The sequence below is a fragment of the Gobio gobio genome, assembly GCF_949357685.1.
Source record: "Gobio gobio genome assembly, chromosome: 23".
Lineage (NCBI taxonomy): Eukaryota > Metazoa > Chordata > Actinopteri > Cypriniformes > Gobionidae > Gobio > Gobio gobio.
Genome location: NC_137119.1, coordinates 33,432,111 through 33,458,235, shown reverse-complemented (window position 1 = coordinate 33,458,235; position 26,125 = coordinate 33,432,111). Strand labels below are relative to the sequence as shown.

The 26,125-nt window shown below is 36.4% G+C and overlaps 1 protein-coding gene across 1 annotated transcript; it reads left to right on the top strand.

The window, feature by feature from the left end:
* Window positions 1-258: 258 nt before the first annotated feature.
* On the top strand, window positions 259-22,192 carry LOC307119310 (uncharacterized protein). The gene is made up of 4 exons (XM_079805518.1): window positions 259-368; window positions 1,840-1,904; window positions 14,628-15,484; window positions 21,945-22,192. The coding sequence occupies exons 1-4, from the start codon at window positions 334-336 to the stop codon at window positions 22,092-22,094; spliced, it is 1,107 nt and encodes a 368-aa protein (XP_079661644.1). The 5' UTR covers window positions 259-333; the 3' UTR covers window positions 22,095-22,192.
* Window positions 22,193-26,125: the final 3,933 nt, after the last annotated feature.

Here is a 26,125-nt window from a genome sequence, read left to right as displayed (position 1 = left end):
AATATTAAATAATATTACGCAAACCTGCAACAATTAAATTACACAAATATACTTATGCATTTAATCTCACTTTATTAACCAATGTCTTTGCTGCTCACCTTCGATGATCCAATTCCACCATACCAATAACAAGCAAAAATGACTTTAGATAAACATCTCGTTTGTGTTTGGCAGAGGGAAGATTTCAGCCCGAGCTGCTGTCATACAGTACGTCAGCTTGACCACTTACTGAAGTGTGTCCGAGTTCCTGGTTACTGTTGCGTCTCTTGTGTGTAATTATAGCATTGGGTGTGAACCCATTCAGAAGAGACCACAAGACAAACGTGCGGCAATATGCAGCTCACGGAAAATAAACAGAAGAGTAAAAGGTACAGTTATTAGTTTGATTCGACTATAATGCTTTCTACATATTAAACTTTTTAATTACTTAATTTGGTTAGCATGTTGAATAATATAAATGGATGGTTCAGACAAAAACTATAATTCTGCCATCATTTAATCATCCATATGTCATTCCAAACCTCTATGACTTCAGAAGACTTCTATCTATCTATCTATCTATCTATCTATCTATCTATCTATCTATCTATCTATCTATCTATCTATCTATCTATCTATCTATCTATCTATCTATCTATCTATCTATCTATCTATCTATCTATCTATCTATCTATCTATCTATCTATCTATCTATCTATCTATCTATCTATCTATCTATCTATCTATCTATCTATCTATCTATCTATATCTCATGCTCACCTTTTTTTTTTGTCTTTTACTCTGGGATGGAAGCAGCTGTATTGGCTCTCTCAGTGCCTCTGTACAATACAATCTACTAGAGGAATTAAGAGTTTTCACACCATCAAAACAAGCCATTTCAGTTTTGTATGCTGCATTGAGCAGGGCTATAACAGAGAAAATGACTACTTTATCCCGCTTGTGCATTACGCTTTCACAAAAAGTGTGCTTTAGAGATGTTAAAGGTGGCTTGTGTTGTGAGTAGGGCTGATATGAGGTGTCGGTAATGGAAAACAATAGCCAGGAATAATTATAGACTTCCATGACTCATTGGTCCTGGGCTATAAGATGAGAGATTTGATGAGCTGCAGGGACATTCACAGCCAATCTGTTAGCATTGTATGCTTGATTCATTTGACTACTTACTAGCAGGAACTCATGTTGTTTGCAATAGTAAAGAGCTTCTATTGTTTTGCCTGTTTCCATCACATCAGAAGCAATTCAACACCAACTATTATGTTGAATACAACACAGTTGCTGTTGTGTCCTGTCAGTCCTTTCTGTGGAAATAAAGTTTCATTTCTGACTTCACTCAGTTCAGTTCAGTTAGCAAATCTAAAAAAAAAATCACATTTTAATGCTAAAAGATAGCGTTTTAGTAGCTTTTGCCCAGTAATAACTGTCATTAATGAGATATAAATGACTGTGAATAGTATAACTTGGATGAGTTTGTTTTAGATGAATTTGATGTTATCATATCATACAACAGGAATTATATATTCAAATTATATTTAAATTATTAAAATAAATTATTTAATAGAATATCATATTAACTTAGTAACTTTATATATGTATATACAGTATATTATATGTAATTATGTATAATGTTGTGTCTGTCATAACATTCTCAGTTACTAATTTACAGAAGTTTTACAATCTCCAAATGTTTATTGGTCGAATGTGATTATTAGAGAAATTGTACTTCAATCTTTAGATTTTCAAAGTTTTTCAACAAGTGTATTTTCAACATAAAAACACATTTAAAAGGCGTATTTATAAAATTCTGGTCTTTTATGCATTTCATTGACAATGTTTCCACAGAAAAGATGAGAAGTGGAATCTGTGCTGTGCTTGGGAATGTTCCGTTACGGATAGCGGAATCAACGGTAAGCAATTAAACCCATTCATATTCAGGGTATGTTTACATGACAACGATGTACTAAAAATTAAAACGTTTTTCCTTTGCGTTTTTTTGCATGCAGACGGCAACGCGAAAACGACAAAAAATTACGGTGCCAGGCCAATAGTTGGTGATGTGACTTTGTAAAGAAACACTAAGCGTTTATAGACTGAACACGTCATACGCATTCGCATGACGTCACTCACTGTTTTTACAAATTCACATTTTTGTACACTGTAAAATCCAACAATGATTCTAACTAACACTTTTTAGTTAACTTTACTTAATTTCTTAATTGTAAAAATCTAGTAATCTGTACTATTCACATACTATTCCTTGTTTACTCAGAAAACCCAAGTTAAGATTAATTGATTGGTTTGAGTGGCATTTTGTCAAGCCAAAAAAAACACCCTCACCATTATGGTGATCAGTGTTCACTTTGGTTGGGAACTTGGAACATTCATATAACTCTGTTCCTATTGATGCAGTGATGCAACAAGAAATCAGTTATTTGGTTTCAAAGAAAGCAAAGTAATAAATGGGTTGCTTCTAAAAGTTGACCTTACTATTAACTATAGTTAATGATTTAGTCTGAAATTAGGTCTCCTTTTAAAATAAACCTATAATATTTCCCTTTGTCGTATAATGATCGTTTACAATTTTAGTGCTAACACTTACGTCATAAACACCTGTGAAACTTTTAATTGGCTTGATATAATCCCTCTATGTTTGTAACAAACATCTCGCAGTTGATCAAGCTTGAGTCACACACAGACTTCAACATTCAGCATACAAAACACAACAATGGTAACAACAATGGTAGCTATACCAAGTCAAGAGTAAATCTAAAGTAAAAGATCAAATACTCTCTACAGTTACTGGAACTCTTGTGTAAGTGAACTATACGAACTAAGCTTTTGTTGGCACAACATACTATTCCTATTTCACTTTACTTGGTTTTTTCAAGACAATTGGTTTGCATGCTTTTTTTTAAGTAAGTCTAACTAATTAACAATTTTACAGTATAGTTTACACAGAGACTATAACGTATCGTTTTTTTTTTACTTTTAAAAAAGATAGATTTAAAAACCCGTTTTCAAAAGTTTGTGTTTTCAGTCCCCAAAAATGAATAGCCAAAATGCTAGGGCTGGGTAAAAATATAGATTTCTCGAATTGATTCTCTTAAGTCCCAAGAAATGATTAGTCTAGTTTTCAGTTGATGAATGAATGGAACATTGTAGCATGCCTCCCATCCAATAAATCGCAATAAGCTTTGTGCCTTATTACTTTTGATATGACACAAAATCTCAAATTAAAATTTTACTACGAAATTCAAAAAATAAATACCGCTTTGGCGCTGTCGTGAAAGATAGTTCAAGAGAAGCGGCAGCGCGAAGGCGCACGTGAACTGATCATCTCCTCCGCTTTAATACCAGTAACAGCTCAAAATAAACATGAATGAACATCTGAACTGAAGGTATGTTAAAAGATAGAGTACAAAAACGTGTAATCTCTCGTTTCAAGCGCGGAAAGACGTCAATAAAACAGCTTGTAAACAATGTCTTGTAACGTCACATTTACCTCAGAAAATATAACCCTAATCCTAACCAACTCGTTAGTCAGCTAGAAAAATTTACTCTAGAGAGGAGCATATAAATATATGCACATTACATATTCAATATAATTTGTATATATAATATTTATAATATAATGTTCTTCAATGTATAATGCATGTTTGAATAAAGCCCTCAAGTTGACAACCACCATTTAAATGTTAAAAAAAACCAGAATTGGAGTAGAAATATAATCATGTAGGCTAATTGTAAAGTTAGTATTATAACTTTATTATTATAAAACTTCCTTGAGTGTTAATTAAGTGTTTGTATACAAATCAGTTAATTTGAGCCACCTTCAACATTATAGTAATGTAGTGGGCCTGCTTCCATGTGGTATACATTCAAAACAATCACTAAAGAATCGAATTGAACCGAAATCGAATCGAATTGTGAAATTTGTGCCAAAACCCAGCCCTACAAAACTTAAGTTTTCAGTTTTTAGTAGAAAACCGTGTTGTGTTAAAGCCCCCTTAGTGAGCGATTTATGGCTTGCATCGTAATGAATCTGGTTGGTAGGAGTAAAATGCTGCCAAAGAAAAATCAATACACTCTCTGAAATGGCTAATCAGAGTCTTGAGTGACAGTCCCACAGAGTTCCCTTAAACATGGTTTAGTTCAAGCAACAGGAGAGGAGAGGAAATAATGGGCGAATGTTTGCAGCCTTGTGCAACCTCTGTCTAATTACACTGTTGCTTTCACCTGCTGCTATGGGAAATTCCTTGCGGGGATCTGGAGGCATCTATTATGTGTGGCGCAAACATTTGTTTGCCACCGAGTCTAGCTTGCTACCCAGCGTGCCTCAAAATCACCTCACAGTGTGTATCGAGACTGAAAAGAGCGACTTCCTGCCAATCACTCAGCATGTAGAGGTTTCTCTACACATAGAGACATGAGGCCAGATGCTTAATTTGCAAATGTTTTGACTGGTTATTTCTGTTTGTTTGAGTGGAAGATGAGAATTTACTAGTTGCTAAAGCAGACGTGGCATTTCGCAATCAGATACAAAATTAATGTAACTTCATCTGGTTACATAAAAAAAAAAAAACATAATAAAAAGAGAATACTAGCAGGATTCCACATTATGTATAACAAAAGCAATAGAACAGCTATCAGACACACAGCTCAATTTCCCTGCTGAAAGAAAGATGTATCCTAAAAATCCTAAATGGTCAGATTTTCTGGTATTTGACTGCACTTAATAAAGTCGGTATGAAGCTGAAGTTGCGATAGTCTTTTCTTCCCTTTTGTGAAGTAGGGCCCTATTTTAACGATCTGAGCGCATGGTATAAAGCGCACGAGATGTCCGAATCCACTTTTGCTAGTTAGGCAAATGGTCTAAAAGAGTTCCTGTTCTCTTAATGAGTCATGGGGGGCATTGCGATATTGAAGAAAAATGCGATATGCAATACCTTGTTAAATAATGCAATATTCGATATGCGATACGATATTGCTTTAAGTGTGTAAAATCTATTTAAATTATATAAAAAAATTATTTAAAAACTGAGATTGATACCATTTATGTATTTCACATTATTTCTGGGAAAAGAAAGCATCGCTACAACTTCTGAAAGTGACCAGCAGCGTTTTAGCAAAAATTTATGTCACAAATCTGACAATCATAATTAAAAAAATGTAATGCCAATATTTAAATACCAAAAAGTCTTTGACTTGGTAATATATAGTTATTATATATAGTTATATCAACGTAAAACTTAACTAAAAACAGTAGTCTTCACATGAATTAAATATACACACTGATACATAATAAAGCTATTTAAGGTTATTCAGCCAAGAGCACTGAGTGATTTTCTCTCTTTTTTTGTTGTTGTTTGACAGACAGCGACAGGTTTACTGTATTAGCAGGCTGTCACTTTAAGACCTAATGCAAGGATCCTATTGACACGCATTCGGTCAAGCAAATCACGTAAGTAACAGTCGTATCTATTCCGTCTCTATTCCCTGCTATATGCGTCGACCTAAAACGTACTCTTTTCACAATGTTGATTTTTTATTAAAATCATTCAGATATTGTGTGCCGTTGCGATATGCATATTGCGATATGTACATTTGCGATATTTCGATAATTTCGATATATTGTGCAGCCCTAGTCATGGATGTGTTTTGGGCACAACGTGCAATAAACCAATCAGAGTCCCATTCCCTTAAAGGTCCCGTTTTTTGTGTTTTTTTGAAGCTTTGATTGTGTTTACAGTGTGCAATATAACATGTGCTCATGTTTCGCGTGTAAAAAAACAGTATTTTTCACACAATTTACTTATCTGTATACCGCTGTTTTCACTGTCCTAAAAACGGCCTGAAGTCCCTCATTCAGAAATACGTAACGAGTTCTGATTGTGCCAGCGGTTCCCGTGTTGTGATTCGACAGCAGCTTAGCGCATGTTGCCCGGAAAGGTCACACCTCTTACCATAACGGAGATGCATGCGCTCAATGATCTCTAAGTACAGCGTCCCTGGGAAAGCCAAACAAAGGTGATTTGACTCAGGGATGAAAATAACAGCGTCTCGACGACATGGCGACAAACAAACTATACAAACGCAACACTTCCTCTTCTCCACGCGGGAGCAACAAGACCACGCCCCCTTTTTTGCGTATTCTTGTGGGCGGAGGTTAGTCAACCAACTGCTCTACTGACGTCATTAAAGCAGGATGTACAGAGATGTAGTCCAAACCAAACCGGCAGTTCGCTGTAGGCTTTGAAAGGGAACTTCTGTTAAATAAAATATCTTGCTTGGCATTGAACTTTGAGCTTTATAATTTTACAGGTATTATTTATGCTCTAACAGCAACATTACACACTAACTAAAGTTTGAAAAATGGGATCACGAAGAACAGGACCTTTAAAAAGCCAGTTCCGCTTGCATCAGGGCAGATTCGCTATTTACATGGTGGAATTTGCGAGCGGAAAGAATGAACACTTCTCTAGTGAGGAAACGGACCTGCTTGTCCAGTGACGCCACACCTGCTTGCTCGTCATTACTGCAAATAGGTAGGCTAATTCTGAAACATGCAATGACTAGCCATTATGACATGTAGGCATTTTTATATTTATGTACAAAATAATAATCTTTTACATTTTAATCTTTTAATTTAATCATATTTAAAAATGTTTGTGAGCTGCTGCGCATCCCTGTGTGTGTAATTAGCAGAGTGTGCGCACATTGTGCACCCACCTATAGGCACTAACGTGATCTTTAAATAACAAAAAAAATAGTAGTCTATTTCAGTTGCCTCAAAATAGCAACGCGCCAACAATGGGCACAAATGCATTTGCTATTTATGTGGAGCAGGACGTAAAAATGATAACTGTCAGGCTGAAACTAGCGAAAAACACTTGTGTCGCACCTGGTGCCGCATTGCGATGGGTGTATGATAGGGCCCTTACTGTACATCCGAGTGAAACGGTTTCTTGTACAAGAACTAGATGGGGAATTAATTTTATTCATTGGAAATTGATTGGATGGTTTTGGTTTGCTATTGGTTGATCTCATGTGATTGACATGTTGTCCCGCCCTTAAGCCAGTAAACACGTCATCAGAGGCCCTGTCCCAAATGGCACACTTCATGTGCACTTTTGGTCTTGTGTCCATTAAGTCCACGAGACCGCAGAGAGTCCCATTTGTCATTTAAGGTCTCAGAAGGGTGCTCGCGAGCCCCCCCTTTGAGGTCGATATGCGCCCTTGATGCACACTTCTGCCGAGTCTGCACTAGTGCGGACTACGCAGCGGACTTCTTCCCGGCAGTCAAAGCGACATTACGTCGTGAAAGTGCAGACTCAGAGGAAGACCGTGAGGGTTTAGGGTACCATTTGGGACAGGGCCAGAGAAGAGATGTCGCTGCAAGAGGGAGGGGAAGTTATTTTGATTAAACATTACAAGGGCAATTAAAATAATGTGTATGGATAAATCATTTATAACATTACTGCAATATTCCATCAAATTATCAGTTTTGATTTCATGGTGACTTTAGGACCAGCTTCATACCCACAGCAATTTCACAGTTTTACATCTGCTCTCTGTTCCACCTGTCCCTATTATTTTAAATTAACAAAGCATTACATTTTTTCAGAGCAACTTCAAGCAGTCTCATGTCAGATTTCAACCATATGAGTCAGGACTGCCGCTGACTATTACTGTAGATGGCCCTTCACTCACAACACCACTCTGATATTGAGTCACATGTGCTCAAACCATATACAATTATGGTAACTGATACCATTACCAACCCAACTCATTGCAATTAACTCTTTTGAAAAAAAATTTTTTAATCTTTTTTCTTTCAAAAATAAAAGAGTGCCACTTTAATGGTACCATGCCTATTCACTAATAATTTTGCATATTTAAGAGGTTCTCACACTGAATTTCTAATGTGCGCATGTGCAGAATCCTGTCATCGTTCATCATTCACTGTGAACCCTTATGCTCAAAATTATTCATTGGTGTAAGTAGGGTAAACTTAAATTAAACAAATGAGTTCAATCCAAATAACTTGTACGAGTATTTAGAACTTTCTTTTTATTTTGAGTTAACAAAACTGACACATTTTAAGTAGGGCTGGGTAAAAAATATAGATTTCTCGATTTGAATCGATTCTCACTTTTACGAAACAATATTGATTCTTAAATCCCAAGAATCGATTAGTCATCCTGTTTCAGTTGATGAATGAACTGGATCCAATAAATCACAATAATCTTTGTGCTTTATTACTATTGATATGAAACAAAGTCTAGGATTTCAAATTACGTCCATTTTTTTTACGAAATTCAAAAAAATAAATACCGTTTTGGCGTTGTGGCGCGAGATCGCTTTGCCACAGCTCTGCTCAAGAGAAGCCGCAGTGCGGAGCGCACATGAACTGATCTTCTCTTCCACCTTAAAAGCAGTAACAGCGCGAAATAAACATGAATGAGCATCTGAAAGTGTGTTAAAAGATACCCGAAATCCGTATCGTCACATAGAATAGCTCAATCAGTGTCAAGTAAAACGACTTGTAAACAATGTCATGTAACGTCACATTTACCTCAGAAAAAACATCCAGAGTCCATAAACTCGTTAGTCAGCTAAGAAAAATAACTCTAGAGATGAACATTTTGCTGATTTTATGCACCATATTACATAGGCTATTCATTGTCATTTTTAATGTTCTTATTTAATGCATGGCTATGTATGAATAAATCTGGCAAGTTTTTATGACAGTCACCATTTAAATGTTTATATTAAAAAAAAAAACGAATTGGAGTAGAAATATAATTATGTAATTGTAAAGTTCATATTATAACTTTATAAAAAAAAACATCATTGAGTGTAATTTAAGTGTTTGTATACGGATCAGTTCATTTTTACCTTCAATATTAGTAGGTTAATGTAGTACCAACTGACTCCCATAGTTTACAACATTAGTTCAGAGATTTGTTTTCCTTGAGAAAATTTGCCATGTATTGTACCTGATATACATCCAAAATAATCGATATTGAATCGAAAATCGAATCGAAAGCTTGTGAATCGAAATCGAATTGAATTGTGAAATTTGTGTCAATACCCAGCCCTAATTTTAAATAATCTGAATTGTTTCATTATTTTGAGTTTGTTGAACTTGTTTCTTTTATTTTAGACAAACTTCCATTTAACTGAAACCGGGCTGGGATTTCTATTACCCAGCATGCTTTACCAAATGCTAAAACTAAGGGCCCTGTTTTAACAATCTAAGCGCATGTGCACTTAGGGCCGAATCCACTTTTGCTAGTTTAACGATGGGAAAAATGGTTGGCGCCCCGGTGCATTGTCCCTATTCTCTTAAAGGGTTAGTTCACCCAAAAATGAAAATTCTGTCATTAATTACTTACCCTCATGTCGTGCGACACCCGTAAGACCGTTCATCTTCAGAACACAAATGAAGATATTTTAGTTGAAATCTGATGGCTCTGAAAGGCCTCCATTGCACAATGCACGGTACACTCTCAAGACCCTTAAAAGGTACTAAAGACGTTGTTACATAGTCCATCTCACTACAGGGGTTCTACAATAACTTTATGAAGCGACGAGAATAGTTTTTGTGTGCAAAAAAACCCCTAAATAACGACTTATATAGTGATGACGATTTCAAAACACGGCCTCATGAAGCTTCGAAGCGTTATGAATCAGTGAGTCGAATCATGATTCGGATCGCGTGTCAAACCGCCAAACTGCTGAAATTTGGCGATTCAAACCGCTGAATCGACTCACTGATTCATAACGCTTCGAAGCTTCATGATGCCGTGTTTTGAAATCGTCATCACTATATAAGTCGTTATTTAGGGTTTTTTTGTGCACAAAAACTATTCTCGTCACTCCATAAAGTTATTGTAGAACCACTGTAGTGAGATGGACTTTGTAACGACGTCTTTAGTACCTTTTAAGGGTCTTGAGAGTGTACCGTGCATTGTGCCAATGGAGGCCTTTCAGAGCCATCAGATTTAAACTAAAATATCTTTTTGAAACGAAAACTCATTTTTCAAATCTATCAGGATTCATGAAGGATTAAATATATCCGGATTAAACGTAGCCTAAGGTGAGGCCGGTGTTCTTATCAATTGCAAGCTGTGTAGCCAACAGGATGCAATTTTAGGCCATTTTTTATTGTTAATTAGAAATAATTACTTACCTATTCAAATTCTACTTCTCCAAGTAAATAAATCTGCTTAAATTAGTTGTTTCTAAGGTTACTGTGTGGGTGATTTTTGCATGTGTTGTTGCATTGAAAATATTTCATTTAACTTGGCTTATTAATAAATCATGATTTGTGTGTGAAAACAGCCAATAAGGAAAATTTAAGCGTAGAATAGTGCTTATCTTGGATATTTTCCCAAACTCCAATATTTGGTATCTTCTAAAAATTTTCTGCAAAAAAAAACAAAAATCATATTCATATTACATATAGGTCTCAAAGGAGAAAATATCAGCCAGATGTTGTTTACTCCAGTCTCACTACATTTGTTTTTATTTAAAAAAAGCTATGACATAAAACAAAGACGAAATATGTCTTTCGAATTGAATTGTGAAATTTGTGTCAATACCCAGCCCTAATTTTAAATAATCTGAATTGTTTCATTATTTTGAGTTTGTTGAACTTGTTTCTTTTATTTTAGACAAACTTCCATTTAACTGAAACCGGGCTGGGATTTCTATTACCCAGCATGCTTTACCAAATGCTAAAACTAAGGGCCCTGTTTTAACAATCTAAGCGCATGTGCACTTAGGGCCGAATCCACTTTTGCTAGTTTAACGATGGGAAAAATGGTTGGCGCCCCGGTGCATTGTCCCTATTCTCTTAAAGGGTTAGTTCACCAGATTTCAAGAATTGATTTCAGATTTCAAGCAGATTTCAAAACACGGCCTCATGAAGCTTCGAAGCGTTATGAATCAGTGAGTCGAATCATGATTCGGATCGCGTGTCAAACCGCCAAACTGCTGAAATTTGGCGATTCAAACCGCTGAATCGACTCACTGATTCATAACGCTTCGAAGCTTCATGATGCCGTGTTTTGAAATCGTCATCACTATATAAGTCGTTATTTAGGGTTTTTTTGTGCACAAAAACTATTCTCGTCACTCCATAAAGTTATTGTAGAACCACTGTAGTGAGATGGACTTTGTAACGACGTCTTTAGTACCTTTTAAGGGTCTTGAGAGTGTACCGTGCATTGTGCCAATGGAGGCCTTTCAGAGCCATCAGATTTAAACTAAAATATCTTCATTTGTGTACCGAAGATGAACGGAGGTCTTACGGGTGTCGAACGACATGAGGGTAAGTAATTAATGACAGAATTTTCATTTTTGGGTGAACTAACCCTTTAATGAGTTATGGATGTGTTTTGGGCTTTACGTGCAATAAACCAATCAGAGTCTCATCTCCCATTCCCTTTATATCACAGTCCTGCAAGGACGACAGAAAATGTACTTGCATTTGTTGTCCTGTGGCAAAACACGAGTGGAGTTGCGTTTTAGACCCAACTAATGGTTGACCGAATGCAACCTGGACGCATCAGTGAATGGTGAGATATTTTGCTAAATAAAATGATCCTGCCAGAAGAATTGTGTGATAACTTTATGATGTCTGTATCATCTCAGTGAGCTTCTATGAAGTTTTACACATGCGCAGTAAGTGGAATTTGGCGTTTACTTACGTTTCAGTGTGGATGAGAAACTTTTGGAAAATGTTAGTGTGGACGGAGAGCGTTTTGAAACGAAAACTCAGTTTTCAAATCTATCAGGATTCATGAAGGATTAAATCTATCCGGATTAAACGTAGCCTAAGGTGAGGCCGGTGTTCTTATCAATTGCAAGCTGTGTAGCCAACAGGATGCAATTTTAGGCCATTTTTTATTGTTAATTAGAAATAATTACTTACCTATTCAAATTCTACTTCTCCAAGTAAATAAATCTGCTTAAATTAGTTGTTTCTAAGGTTACTGTGTGGGTGATTTTTGCATGTGTTGTTGCATTGAAAATATTTCATTTAACTTGGCTTATTAATAAATCATGATTTGTGTGTGAAAACAGCCAATAAGGAAAATTTAAGCGTAGAATAGTGCTTATCTTGGATATTTTCCCAAACTCCAATATTTGGTATCTTCTAAAAATTTTCTGCAAAAAAAAACAAAAATCATATTCATATTACATATAGGTCTCAAAGGAGAAAATATCAGCCAGATGTTGTTTACTCCAGTCTCACTACATTTGTTTTTATTTAAAAAAAGCTATGACATAAAACAAAGACGAAATATGTCAGAGTCAGCCTTATTTATTGCTTCCAATCACTTAAAAATAAAGGTTTCAAAAGTTTTTGCATTGAATGCCACAGAAGAACCATTTTTGGTCCCCCAAAGAACCTTTTAGTGAAGAGTTCTTAAAAAAGAACAATTTTTTTCTTCTTAGTTTAAACCTTTTGTGTAATCATGTAAAAGGTTATATGGATGTTAAAGTTTATTTGTGGAATCATACATGTCAATAAAGAACCAGTGTTAAAGAACCTGATCAACATGGATCAACATTCCAATCAACCAATCAGATTTGAGGGATGAGTTTACAGTTTTTGTCAAGTTTACAGCAGGGTTCTACATCAGTTTTTCACCTATCCTTTCCCTCTGATTTTAGGGATAACTTGTGGGGTGGGGGCTAGGTTTAGGGGTAGGGATATGGTTAGGATTACATTTTCGGACAGGAATATTATTCCAGGATCAACAAAGTATGCTGACCCACCCAGGTATGCGTCTGACACTGCAAAATCAGGCAATTTTTGGGGGATAATTTTCAAATCATGCTGGATGATCATCAGGTTTAACTTGTGGAGTTCATTGAGCTCAAGTGCTATTAAAGCAAAAGAGGGACAAAACAAATACTAAAACACTAAAATTCATTAAAAAAAATTCAGCGTTTTAATTTGTAATGTTAAATATGTCATATTAAAATGAAAAAAAGAATGGGAAATGTAAGCTTTTCATTAGTGTTCTCAGATTATGGACCTCAATATATCTCTCCCCGCTCTCCAGAAGTTGAACACATTTGCATTTAAACCCTTCACCACTCACCTTCTCTGGAGCAAATGGTGAGTCATTCTGAGTCCCACAGCGTCAGAGCAGCTTTCTGAACGATAGCCGTAGAGTGGGACATCGATCAGAGGCGGGCCACGCTGGGCTCAGACCTGACATTTAAAAAACCGGACCTGTGATTAATCATCGGCCTAACAGGGCTCAGACTTCACAGCATTTGTAATGCAGCCCTGTGGACGTCCAAAGACCAAAGAGCAAGACAGAGGGCGTGTTTAACACTTATGTTAGAGATATAAACATGTTAAACAGACTAAACAATAACATTTATATTTACCCAAATGTCCGGTGAGGATGCATTCTTGTTCTCAAAGCAGACATAACATTTCATTTTCTCAATGCAGGTATGGAATCAATATGACGCTGTTTAGATCCAGCCTTAAAGGGTTAGTTCACCCAAAAATGAAAATAATGTCATTTATTACTCACCCTCTGCCGTTCCACACCCGTAAGACCTCCGTTCATCTTCGGAACACAAATTAAGATATTTTTGTTGAAATCCGATGGCTCAGTGAGGCCTGCATAGCCAGCAATGACATTTCCTCTCTCAAGATCCATTAATGTACTAAAAACATATTTAAATCAGGTAATGTGAGTACAGTGGTTCAATATTAATATCATAAAGCAACAAGAATATTTTTAGTGCGCCAAAAAAAACTAAATAATGACTTGCATAGTGATGGCCGATTTTAAAACACTGCTTCATGAAGCTTCGGAGCGTTATGAATCAGCGTGTTGAATCATGATTCAGATCGTGTGTCAAACCGCCAAACTGCTGAAATCACGTGACTTTGGCGCTCCAAGCTGAGTTGGGAGCATGAAATTGTCCAAAATGTCTTGGAATGCTGAAGCATTAAGAGTTCACTGGAACTAAGGGGCCAAGCCCAACCCCTGAAAAACAACCCCATACCATAACCCCCCCCCCCCTCCACCAAACTTTACACTTGGTACAATGCAGTCAGGCAAATACCGTTCTCCTGGCAACCACCAAACCCAGACTCATCCATCGGATTGCCAGACAGAGAATTGCCTCAGCATGCGCTGACCTCACTCTGTGATTTTACGCGGCCTACCACTTCGTGGCTGAGTTGCTGTTGTTCCCAATTGCTTCCACTTTGTTATAATACCACTAACAGATGACCGTGGAATATTTAGTAGTAAGGAAATTTCATGAATGGACTTATTGCACTGGTGGCAACCTATCACGGTACCACGCTTGAATTCTCTGAGCTCCTGAGAGCGACCCATTCTTTCACAAATGTTTGTAGAAGCGTCTGCATGGGTGCTTGATTTTATACACCTGTGGCCATGGAAGTGATCGGAACATCTGAATTCAATGATTTGGAGGGGTGTCCCAATACTTTAGTTATTTTATCATGATTTCCACAAAGCATAAAATACTTCTTTCTAAAACATTTTAAAGATCATATCAACCCCAAATTTTTTAAATAGTTTTTTAATACATATTTTTCACTTTTTATTTTTAAACAGATGCATTTCATCGATACCGGGAGGCTAAACAAAAGGTTAGGCACAAATGCAGTTACTTGGATGAGAAGAACTTCATTTTGTCCCCTCATTTATTTGCTCAGCCCAGGTCATGTGTATCTAAAGCAAATGATGCATCAGACAGAGCAAACTCAAGATGGAAAGCATCACAAATCACTCGTGTCCCTTCTAAATCTGCCAACCTGGATGTGAACATTACCAGTGAGAGATCAAGTGCACCAGACCCGAGCTGTGTACCCATAAATCCCAGAGTATCTAGTGATTCAAAGACCCAGAGACAAAATATTGTCAGTGAGAACTCAATGCAACTACATATTGTAGAGGTAAGCGGGATTCTGCCAATGATAGAGTGGATTCCGGAAACGTCTCACGAGCAAATGACAGTGGAAACCAAAGCCTGGCGGTGCGCCGGATTTGTCGCGGCAAACCATGAAACAAAGAGTCCTGAAGCTTTTCGGAAAGAGTTATCTGGACAAAAACTCGAATGGAACCATGGGCACCTGGCTAAGGCGGCCCACCTTGGGTCATCATTGCCTTCCAATGGCCTGCCAACCGCAGCCAGACACAGGGTGGTGATCCGGAGAGTGGCACAAGTAAGAGGTTACAGAGGAACTCAGATGCAGGGCAGCCATGGGGAACGGAAACTCAAACCGTTAACAAATCATAAAGACCTGTACAATAGCTACAGTCTGTCAGCCCTACAAAATCGGTATGAATGCCTCTATTGTCCTTTTCAACCACGGTTAAGACACAGTCCAGTGGGAGACCAGCGAGACGCCACACAGAACATTGACAGGAAAGAGGGAGGACAGCGGAGAGAGTTTTCAGATGCGATTGGGGTAAGATTGATATGGAAGCTTGTTTCCACCATGGAATAAAAACATAAAACCTTTTTTTTTTCCAATTCATATCTCGCAATTCTAAGAAAAAAATCAGAATTGCAAGATGTTAAAGGCCCACTTAAGTGCCTTGAAACGCGCAGCATTATTCAATGTGTTGATGTAATTTCCACTGAAACAGGAAGACAGGGCGGGACATATCGAACAGCTCCTCCCCCTTTTTAAAATATCCAAAAGCGTTTAGTTTATATCAAAGTTCGGCCAGAGCTGTTGAGCTCGGTAAAGCCACAGTTTCCTCCTCCTAATCTCCTCCATATCGCTTTAAAATAGCATTCTGTGCAGAATTCAAAAGGGTCCCATATGTTTTTTGGTCTGCGCCGACTTGCGCATATGATCCGCTCTGTGCTATCGTGTCTTTGGACCATAGCGGCGGTTCGTGTGACACTAATGTGAAACCTATACTATGTGCCATTCACCATGTAGAAAATAGTAAATGTGCGAACAAGTGACCGATTTTAGCCGCAGCTTCAGCGTCTGTTTATAATGTATGGGGCGGGACGCTTCAGATTCTAGAGAGGATTGAACAGAAAATCTGATGAGAAGCTGAAGTGCAGAGTGATGTCATCAAAATCACTGATCCATATTGGCGGAAGTGGGAGACTGTACATTTTGAAAGCTTATATCTTCTAAAATATGAATTTTGTGATTGTTTTGGAGCACACTAGCTTATAGATAACAGTAAGACTAACATATTGATACTAAATGCCGAAAAACTTTGATTTCATGGGGACTTTAACTCGCAACTTTAAAAAAAAAGTCAGGATTGTGAGATATAAACGTACAATTGTGAGAATTTTTTTTAATTTTGAGATAAAAAGTTGCCATTCCTTTTGTTTTTATAGATATAAAAAAACAGAATTGCAAGATATAAACAGAATTCTAAGAAAAAAAGTCAGAATTGTGAGATGTAAAGGTGCGTTCACGCCATGTTGTAAGTATTGTAATTATGAGATTACGATAAAAAAGGCGTTCATGTCCTCGTAGAACTCACAGCTTGTAAACTGGGAATTTTCTGAGAGCTCCCACTTGTATCATGTGACCACTGTACCACATGACTGCTGCAGATTCATTTCTGCATTGATAATATTGCCATAGAAACCGCTGAGAGGACGACACTTGTCATTTCATAATTCTGGTAAATGTGAACGTCTATGTGTTGATGTTCTGAAACATCAACAACAAGACCATTTTGCTGCTATTTTTCCCCGAATTTGTTTTCTGTCCACCTCTTTCAGTCACATCAGTTGATCGATGTCCTGACTCGAACACCTCGCCTTTAAAAGCACAAAGGCCAAATTTTATAATTGTGCGAACTGTATGAAACCACAATAAGACGGCTTGCTCACACTGAGAAACCTGCAGTGCGGATTGATTGTTTGAAAGATATTGACCCATTTCGTGGTAAAGAGAAATGAATGATTTTGTTACACAATCAGCCTCTATTTGATTCCAGATGAATGCTGGAACATAGACTTATAGCTATTGTTAGCTGCAAAGTATTACAAGAGCAATTTAGACTCTAAAAATGAAGCGCCCTACACTGGTCTTGGTATTTGGAGGTAGTAATGTTGTTAAAAATGCATCAGTGTATTGCAATGCATTGGCCTGACAATGAAAATTCAATGCATCTATTATAGAATTGAATAATGAAATAAAATTACTATACTAAAAAATCTATTAATTTCTTGTAAAAAAATAGGCTAGACCAAATCCGGACAGAGGCAGAAGATCAAATGTGTCAATAATCGAGGGCAACCGACTTCACAAAACCATCAAAAATGACCTTTTTTAAAGTAATTACAAAATTGGAGAAAAGCTACATGCCACAATTTTAGATTTCATGATGCATTGTATTATTTTGTAAATCATTTGCTACGTTTCCTTCCAAAGTTACGAATTTAACTTGTGCGCAATATGGGAATACTGCATCAAACACTGTTTCCATGCAGTGAGCCGAAGAGAACAAAATCGTCACTTCCTGATACACTGGCAATAAATAACAATAAGAAATATGGCACATTCAAGTATAGATCTGCAACGTTTTAACTGGAAGGATATTTTACATGGTTATTAAATAATAACCTAAAAATAACTATTAGGGAGCATTCTTTGTACATTTTTTTTAGGTTATTTAAATATAACAACTCTGCAACGTTCTGGGAACGTTATTTTATGGTAGCAAAATAATGACCTAAAAAAACATTACGGAACGTTATGTATAAGTTATTTTGGGGTTATATAAAATAACAACCCTGCAACGTTATCGGAACATTATTTTATGGTTGCAAAATAACCGAAAAATAACCATTAAAGAACGTTCTGTTTAAGTTATTTTTAGGTTAATTAAAAAATAACAACCCCCAATGTTCTGGGAACGTTATTTTATGGTTGCTAACTAATGACCTAAAAGGGAACGTTATGTATAATTTATTTTTAGGTTATTTAAAAATAACAACCTTACAACATTCTGGGAACGTTATTTTATGGTTGCAAAACCTAACCTAACCTATAACCTAAAAGAAAAACCATTAAGGAACATTATGTATAAGTTATTTTTGGGTTATTTAAAAATAACCACCCTGCAATGTTCTGGAAACTGAAAAAATATATATATTTTTTTTTATATTTTTATATTTTAATTTTTATATTTTTATTTTTATCTTATTTCCTATTTTTATCTTTTACTTGATTTATTTATAATTCTACTTATGTTAATACTTTTTATTCTAATTTTATTCTATTTCTATTTTAATTTCTTGTAACTGTTATTTGCACTGTCCATGGAGCGGACCTGTTTACATTTCACTGCCAGTTGTATATTGTGTATATAACTGTGTATGTGACAAATAAAACTCTTGAATCTTGAACATTATTTTTATAGTTGCAAAAAATAATAAAACCTAAAAAGAACATTCCTAGAACCTATTATTTGATTCTCAAAAAAAAAAACAAAAAAAACAAAAAAAAAGGGAACCAAATACTAACGTATGCGCATTGAGGAATTTATTCGGTAAATGTGTTTCCATTGTAGTTTATGCACGTTTTCTTATCAGATCCATTTTTTTGTTCCGACTCAATTGACCGCATAAGTGTTTAATGAGCATTTTTTAGAATTTTTATGCGCATCTTGGCATTTCCATTCAGGGTTTTTTTATGCGATATCCCAAAATGTGCCTAAAAATAGGTGGATGGATGTAAACAGCTATTGTCAAGGCAAATACTCTCACAAAAATGTGTCTAGGTCACATTTCAGCTCAAATAAGAATAATGAAATTGTCCTTTGCAATAACTAAATATTTGGTTATGCATTTTAAGTCCATTAAGTGGTGTACAGCATTTCCAAGTTGAACAGAACTTAATTTTTTGAGCCATTCACTTAATGGTGGTCCAGTGGGTAAAACCATGGAACTGACACGCAGAAGGTTGCTGGTTCGATCCCAGCGGTCACCACCAGTGTGTCCTTGAGCAAGGCACTTTACTCCATGTTGCTCCAGGGGGATTGTCCCTGTAATAAGGGCACTGTAAGTCGCTTTGGATAAAAGCGTCTGCCAAATGCGTAAATGTAAATGTAAATTTTACCCATAAGGAATTGAATACTACCTACATTACCTAAAAAAGTAGCCTAAAAAGCTATTTGGATAGTGTGATTTTCATGCCCAGCTTTATTTAGCATAGAAATCTAGACGCACTATAGCGGCAGCAAATGTGATTTGCAGCCAGGGTCGTCTAGCAACTCTCCTTTGGCTTGCGAGCTTGAAAAACCAAACTCTAGTCAGGCAAATCACATTGGCCCTCATTTATCAATCTTGCGTAGAAACGGGCGTATATATTGGCGTAAGATTATGCTTACACTCCTCTCACCGCCTGATTTATGAAGCTGTGCGCACCTCTGAAATCCAGGCGTACGCAATACCTGCCCTTGATAAATGCTGCGGCTGAAAACAATCGTCATTAGAATAACACACCCCTATATATTCAAGTCTCTGCCTCCCCCACGCCCACATTTTACGCCATGGACACTCGAAAGACGGCAAAGAAGCGGAACTTCTCTGACGTGGAGATCGAGACCATCACCAGGGAAGTGGAAAAAAAACAAAATTGTTTTATTTGGGAGTTTAAAGAGTGGGATTAAAAGCGCCCACAAAAACGTACGGTGTACGGTGGAAATCCAGTTTAAATAGCTGTTTGGATGAAATTACCTATCACAATTAATTATTTTACAGCACGTGTTTTGAAATAATTAGCATTTAATTTCGTATCACATCACATGTATTGGGGTGTACAATAGTGATTATGATGTGATGTGGAGTACCATTCATTCACATTACTATAATTGCATGACAATTTGTTAGATTCTTATTATTATTATGATTTGTATTATTAATGATGCTTTTTGTTATTTAGAAGAAGAATTTCGTTATTATTATTATTTATTTTATTATTATTTAAAAGAAGAAGAATGTCATTTTTATTATTTTGTCAGTCTGAATTATGTTCAGTCCCAGTCCGTGCGCAGCTGTCGGGCCTAACCAACGTCAGGTAAAGCGCACATCGTAACTGGAGGAATACATATCAAATGCTTTGGTAAAGTCACACAAATTAAACATTGAAGTCCATGTTGCACAAAAATAAACACTTAAGTTTATAATTACTTCCCTATTCGCACGGGATTAGGCTAGTATATGTGGGGACCTCTGGTGATGTGTAGCTAATAATCGCAGAGAATGTCTGTGATCTTAATCCTGTGCAAATCGGCCATGTCTGTAATATGTAAAGTAAAAATTCCCCCGCAAATGACCTACCATATTTCGCCAAATACCGAGGTCCTGTGATAATATTAGTCACGTGCGAATCGGCATCTATTTGGCCGGGATTAGGCGGATCGTATATAATTTTTGCAAGGTTTTTGTGTCCTGTGCGCATTTCTATCTTTATCTTTCACGAAGAATGGAGCTAGGCTGCATATAATGCGCACCGTTATGACTTCCCGTGCGGCCGCGCGGATTATAGGCTACTACTTTCACTTTAGAATGAGCACAATTTGGGAGTAATTGCTTGAATGGTGTGTTTAATATTATTCTTAATGAAAAACACAAAAACAGAACAGTACAACGACAACTCGCTTAAATGGGCACTTTTACATTAGCTTTGAAACTGAATCTTCCGTCGTATATTGTTATTATACGAAATTATTTGTATTAGGCCTACTATAAAACAATCAAAATGATATCGATACGACTGTTTATAATTTCATACAGCTATATAACGAAAAAACATTTTCAAGTAACATCATATCCGGGAGATAAGTCAGTAAATTCGAGTAAAATCACAGCTTATCCTGTGCGAATGCGCCACGCAAAATTCAGATGTGGGGGAGTCATTTCTAAATCACACGAGGTCCCCAGATAATACTTATCCCGTGCGAATAGGGCTTTATTTGTTGTTGTTGTTGTTGTTTTTTTTACAGTGGGTCATAATATAGCATATCTTTGTCAGTGCGTTTTGTGGTGTTAGGAATTGTTTTTTTGCGCATTTTCGCACTAACTCAAAACGTGCGTACACCACCTCCTGAGCTGGTGTAGGATTTGAGCGTGCCGTACGCCAACGTCCATATTGATTATTCTCAAAGTCACCGTGGTTTTGGGTGTACGCCAGGTGTACGCTGGAAAATTGGTGTACGCAAGATTGATAAATGAGGGCCATTGTGTATAGAGTCGGTGGGCGGGCTTAACATAATTATGGCAGAGTTGTGACGGTTCCGCATGAATTCCCTGCTACTTCCATGCTAACAAAGAACGTTACGGCACTGAAGTTATTCTTAAAAAAGGAAGATCTGTTCGGAGTTTTGCTGGCTGGATACGGCAAAAGTTTAATCTATCAACTAGCTCCGCTGGTGGGAAAACACATGGGACTCAGCCACAACCCGCTTGTGATTGTTGTCACCACTGATAGCGCTCTGGTTGGTTGTAGCGCTATCATTGGGTGCAGAGGGAATTATCCTGCGCCTCGGATTGAGCCCTGCCAATGGTGTGTTCCCAGACCCAACATCTTGATGTGGGTCTGGCTTGTCAGGCTATGCTTTATTGTGAGTAATGCTAAACCATTTTTCGCTAACCATTAGATTTACTTTTAAAATAAGCTCTCAAAAGATAAAAGACTTTCCAAAGCCCAGGTGGCGTTTCATGGCAGTTCGCCGTCACCAGGAGAATTCAGCAGCAGTCAGACTGGAGGGAATCTCAGTGCAGGAGAATGTTTTCCGTAGGAAAAGAATCAATCCTTGTGATGTGGGGAGGGAGGAAAGAGAAATAGAGTGACCCTGTTGAGTGACAGTAATAAATGTGGGCTGGTGTATTCGCTCCATCTTTTCTGATTGCTTGTTTGTCTGTTTGTTGCTCCTCAGGACATACAGTGTCAGTCAGGATGCCCGAAGATCACCGAATCCCCTCCAACTCCGCACCACGTCACTTTCTCTCATATTTTACAGGCTCTCCAGAGCAAACCAGGCAATTTTTCAGAGGTCAGGGGCCAGAGATGCCACAGGGCTCTTTAAACGCTGCTGAGAGTGTGTTCAATATGAGCCATCCTTCACTTTATAGTCCATCAGTGGAGTGCTGACCAAAGAATACACCTCAGGCTTTAGACTATATTTTTTTATTCAAACTTTAAATTTCATCGTCTCTACAGTGTAAAAGGTCATGAATTCAAAGCCCTAAAAGGACTAAAAGAGATGGATTTACATCGATTTAGTAGGAAATCCATCTAGAGTATCCAAATAATCCATTTAGGAATGATTTTCGCGGTGGGATGGGAGAAGAAAATATAGGAATCAGAAGTTAAAAAAGCTTTTGAGGTCGAAAGAACATCTTTGAACAACCGAAACGTCTGTGCAAGCTATAAAACAGAACATTAAATAAAAACAAACATTTAAAAAAAAACATCCATTTGGTACACAGTAAACCAGTGTGATACTACAGCTAAGACCAAAGAATATCAATGACAAATACAGTACAATATGTACTTACAGTATGCCATCGTACACCCACAAACCCCCAGCCACACATACATGTACAGCACAAACATAAGAAAATAAACATCGATAATCTCTGACAAAAATTAGTCATGTGCATTTACACTGTACACACCATGTTTCATTTTAATACTGCTGCAGGCTCTGATCGCTTTCATTCATCATTTTTTATGCATTTTTTTCTTTCTGCATTTTGAAGTGCAGCTATCCCAGACTTCTGTGATAAGTGCTTTAGCAATAATATACCATTTATCACACCAATATATTATATATATAATCAATAAAAAAATACATACCATTTCAGGGGAAGCCAAATGGGAATTTTCTAATGAGATAAGGAGAAACACATTATTGCTCTTTTTAAGGATTGGTCACATCAGCAGGACAAGGGGAACCATATATTTAATCAAAACCTTTAAAAGAATATTCTGGGTTACTTTATGGGCTTGTGAGACCATAATCCGGCCCTGTGGATAACATAAATCGCTGTTCAAAAGTTTGCCGTTTATTTGTTAAAAAATACAGTAAAACTGTGATATTGTGAAATATTATTACAATAGGGCTGTCAAACGAATAATCGCGATTAATCTGTGTATAATTATTATGTATATATAAATACACATACATACATGTATATATTTAAGAAATATTTGTATGTACTGTATGTATATATATATATATATATACTGTATGTATATGTATATATATATATATATATATATATATATATATATATATATATATATATATATATATATATATATATATATATATATAAATAATTTATATTATATATAAATAATTTATATTATATATAAATATAACAATTTTCTTAAATATATACATGCATGTGTGTGTATTTATATATACATAATAATTATACACAGTGACAGTACACACACATATATTAGGAAAACACAATATTTTATTTTGGATGTGATTAATCGCGATTAATCGATTTGACAGCACTAAAAATAAATTATTTTGTAAAATATGTTTATACATTTATATTAACTCTTATTATTTTATATTTTATCAAATATAGATTTATTCCTGTGATATGCTGAATTTCAGTGTCACATGACCCTTCAAAAATCATTCTAATATACTAATTTTCTCCTCAAGAAATTATTATTACTAATGTTGGATGTTGTGCCGCTTAATATTTTTAGGAAACCGTGATGCATTTTTTTCTCCAGGATTTTTGGATGAATTTGGATGAAAAAAAATAAATACAGTATTTATTTGAAACAGAAATATTGTGTAACATTATAAATGTCTTTACTGTCCTTTTTTAACAATTTAATTAATCCTTGCTGAATAAAAGTTTACATTTATTTAAAAAAATTAAATAATACAATCTGACCCCAAACTTTTGAACGGTAGTGTATGTGGCATGTTGTTGATTACCAAATCGAATAATTTAATGTAATAATTAAGTAAGTAATAATTTCCATTAATATACTTACAGTGCAATCTTAGCACCACACATTTCTGCACACAGCAATTACGTCAGAAACCAGTTCCTCAACCTAAAAAAAAATATATCCCACTCCAAAAAATCTTTTTAGATAACTTTACGGCTCAAACAGCACATTTTACTGACAAATTTATAGGCGTATCCAAGAAATGAGCTAAACATTTCTTTTTCAGCCCATATACATACTAGGCCTCCATTGTAAGTGCATTTTTTTACAAACAACTTGAAATAGCATTAAACCAATGCTAGACATACACATTAAGATAAAGATAACCCAGAATATTCCTTTAAACGGCACCACGACAAGACTGAAACACAGGGCCGGAGATCTGAAATATAAATTAGCACAGCACTGCATCTTGTTTTCAAATAAAATAACGTAGTTGACTAATTTATATCCACAACTTTACACATGAGGTATCATGGTTCGTTTTTAAAGATCACAGGAGAAGAGGTGGCTTTCTGACTAATTTCCTTAACATTATGAAAGATACGCTTGCCATTGAAACAGTGTGAAACAAATGCCTACGCGAGTATCATTATGTCAAGCGCTGGTTAAATGGACCGACTCATTATTCTAGTGAGATGGCTGGTGATTGTCTTAGCAGATGACCTGTCTTTCACAGCTGGGTGATTAGGGTTTGCACACAGCTTCACTGTGAATGTCCATTGGCCACTGGGTAAAGTTGAGTCTTGGCTCATGAATGATCTAGCCAATGGATCTGGAAGTGTTTTTTTGCCGCTAGTACAGTAGGTGAGTTCTTGAGTTTATATGAGCTTTGGTATTCTTTTAATGTGAGCTTTCAACAGGTATTTTTAGCTTATTTTCTGCCTTATTTTTGTGGACACAGTGTATTTATGCATGTATGAAAGCACAATTCTGCCTCAGAATAAAAGAGGTAATTATCAAGAATAAAGTCACAATTTGAAAAATAAAGTCAAAGCCATTAAGAGAAATAAAGATGCAATTAAAAGATATTAAAGGGTTAGTTCACCCAAAAATGAAAATTAGCCCATGATTTACTCACCCTCAAGCCATCCTAGGTGTGTATGACATTCTGCTTTCAGACAAATAAAATCGGAGTTAAATTAAAAAGTGTCCTGGCTCTTCCAAAATGTATAATGGCAGTGAATTGTTGCTCTGTTTTTGAAGTCCATAAAAGTGCATCTATCCATCATATAACTGCTCCACACGGCTCCGGGGGGTTAATAAAGGCCTTCTGAAGCGATGTGATGCGTAAGAAAAATATCCATATTTAAAACCTTATAAAGTTAATTAGCTTCCTCCAGATCAGAAAAAAACGTAACTGGTGTGCAATGTTGTCAGACGTAGCGTAAGCATTTTGAACAGCGAGATGCACTACAATTTTTCCGTAAGTTGAAAACGGAAGCCGATCTGGTGTTTTATTAACCCCCCGGAGACGTGTGGAGCAGTTATATGATGGATAGATGCACTTTTATGGACTTCAAAAATAGAGCAAAAATTCACTGCCATTATAAAGAAAAGAGCCAGGACACTTTTTAATAAAACTCAGATTTTATTCGTCTGAAAGAAGAATGTCATATACACGGGTTTCCTGTTTACAAACATTACAGGGTGCGTGCGCATCCTGGAGGCAGAAAGACAGATCGCTCAGCTGGTCCGCTACTGCAACAACCTTAAGTATTGAAGCTTTCCTTATTGTTTGTATATAACTGCTGACTCAATAAAACGTGATTTTAGTTGGATCTGTTTGTCTGTCTTTAATTTTGCAGTGTTGCTGTGATACATGTAATAACAAAAATAATTTTTTGGCAAACGCATGCTTCCCCCTAGGTATGTTAAACATCAGGCACCCAGCACTGGCTCTGTTGGTACAATTAACCACGCAGCAACTCCTTGGCATTTTGACTTACAGACACGCCGCTAGTAACCTATAACACGAGAGGTTTCTTCTTTCTGCCTCTCGGGTGCGTGCGCAAGCAGTGATGACGTCGGCGAGAAATCCATGTATACACCTAGGATGACTTGAGGCTGAGTAAATCATGGGCTAATTTTCATTTTTGGGTGAACTAACCCTTTAAGTTGCAATTA

Bases quoted from the DNA above. Each gene is read 5' to 3' on its own strand.
- LOC307119310 (XM_079805518.1), top strand. From the start codon at position 334: ATGCAGCTCACGGAAAATAAACAGAAGAGTAAAAG. The intron at 369-1,839 runs GTACAGTTATTA...ATGTTTCCACAG, and splicing joins AATAAACAGAAGAGTAAAAG to AAAAGATGAGAAGTGGAATC. The intron at 15,485-21,944 runs GTAAGATTGATA...GTTGCTCCTCAG, and splicing joins AGTTTTCAGATGCGATTGGG to GACATACAGTGTCAGTCAGG.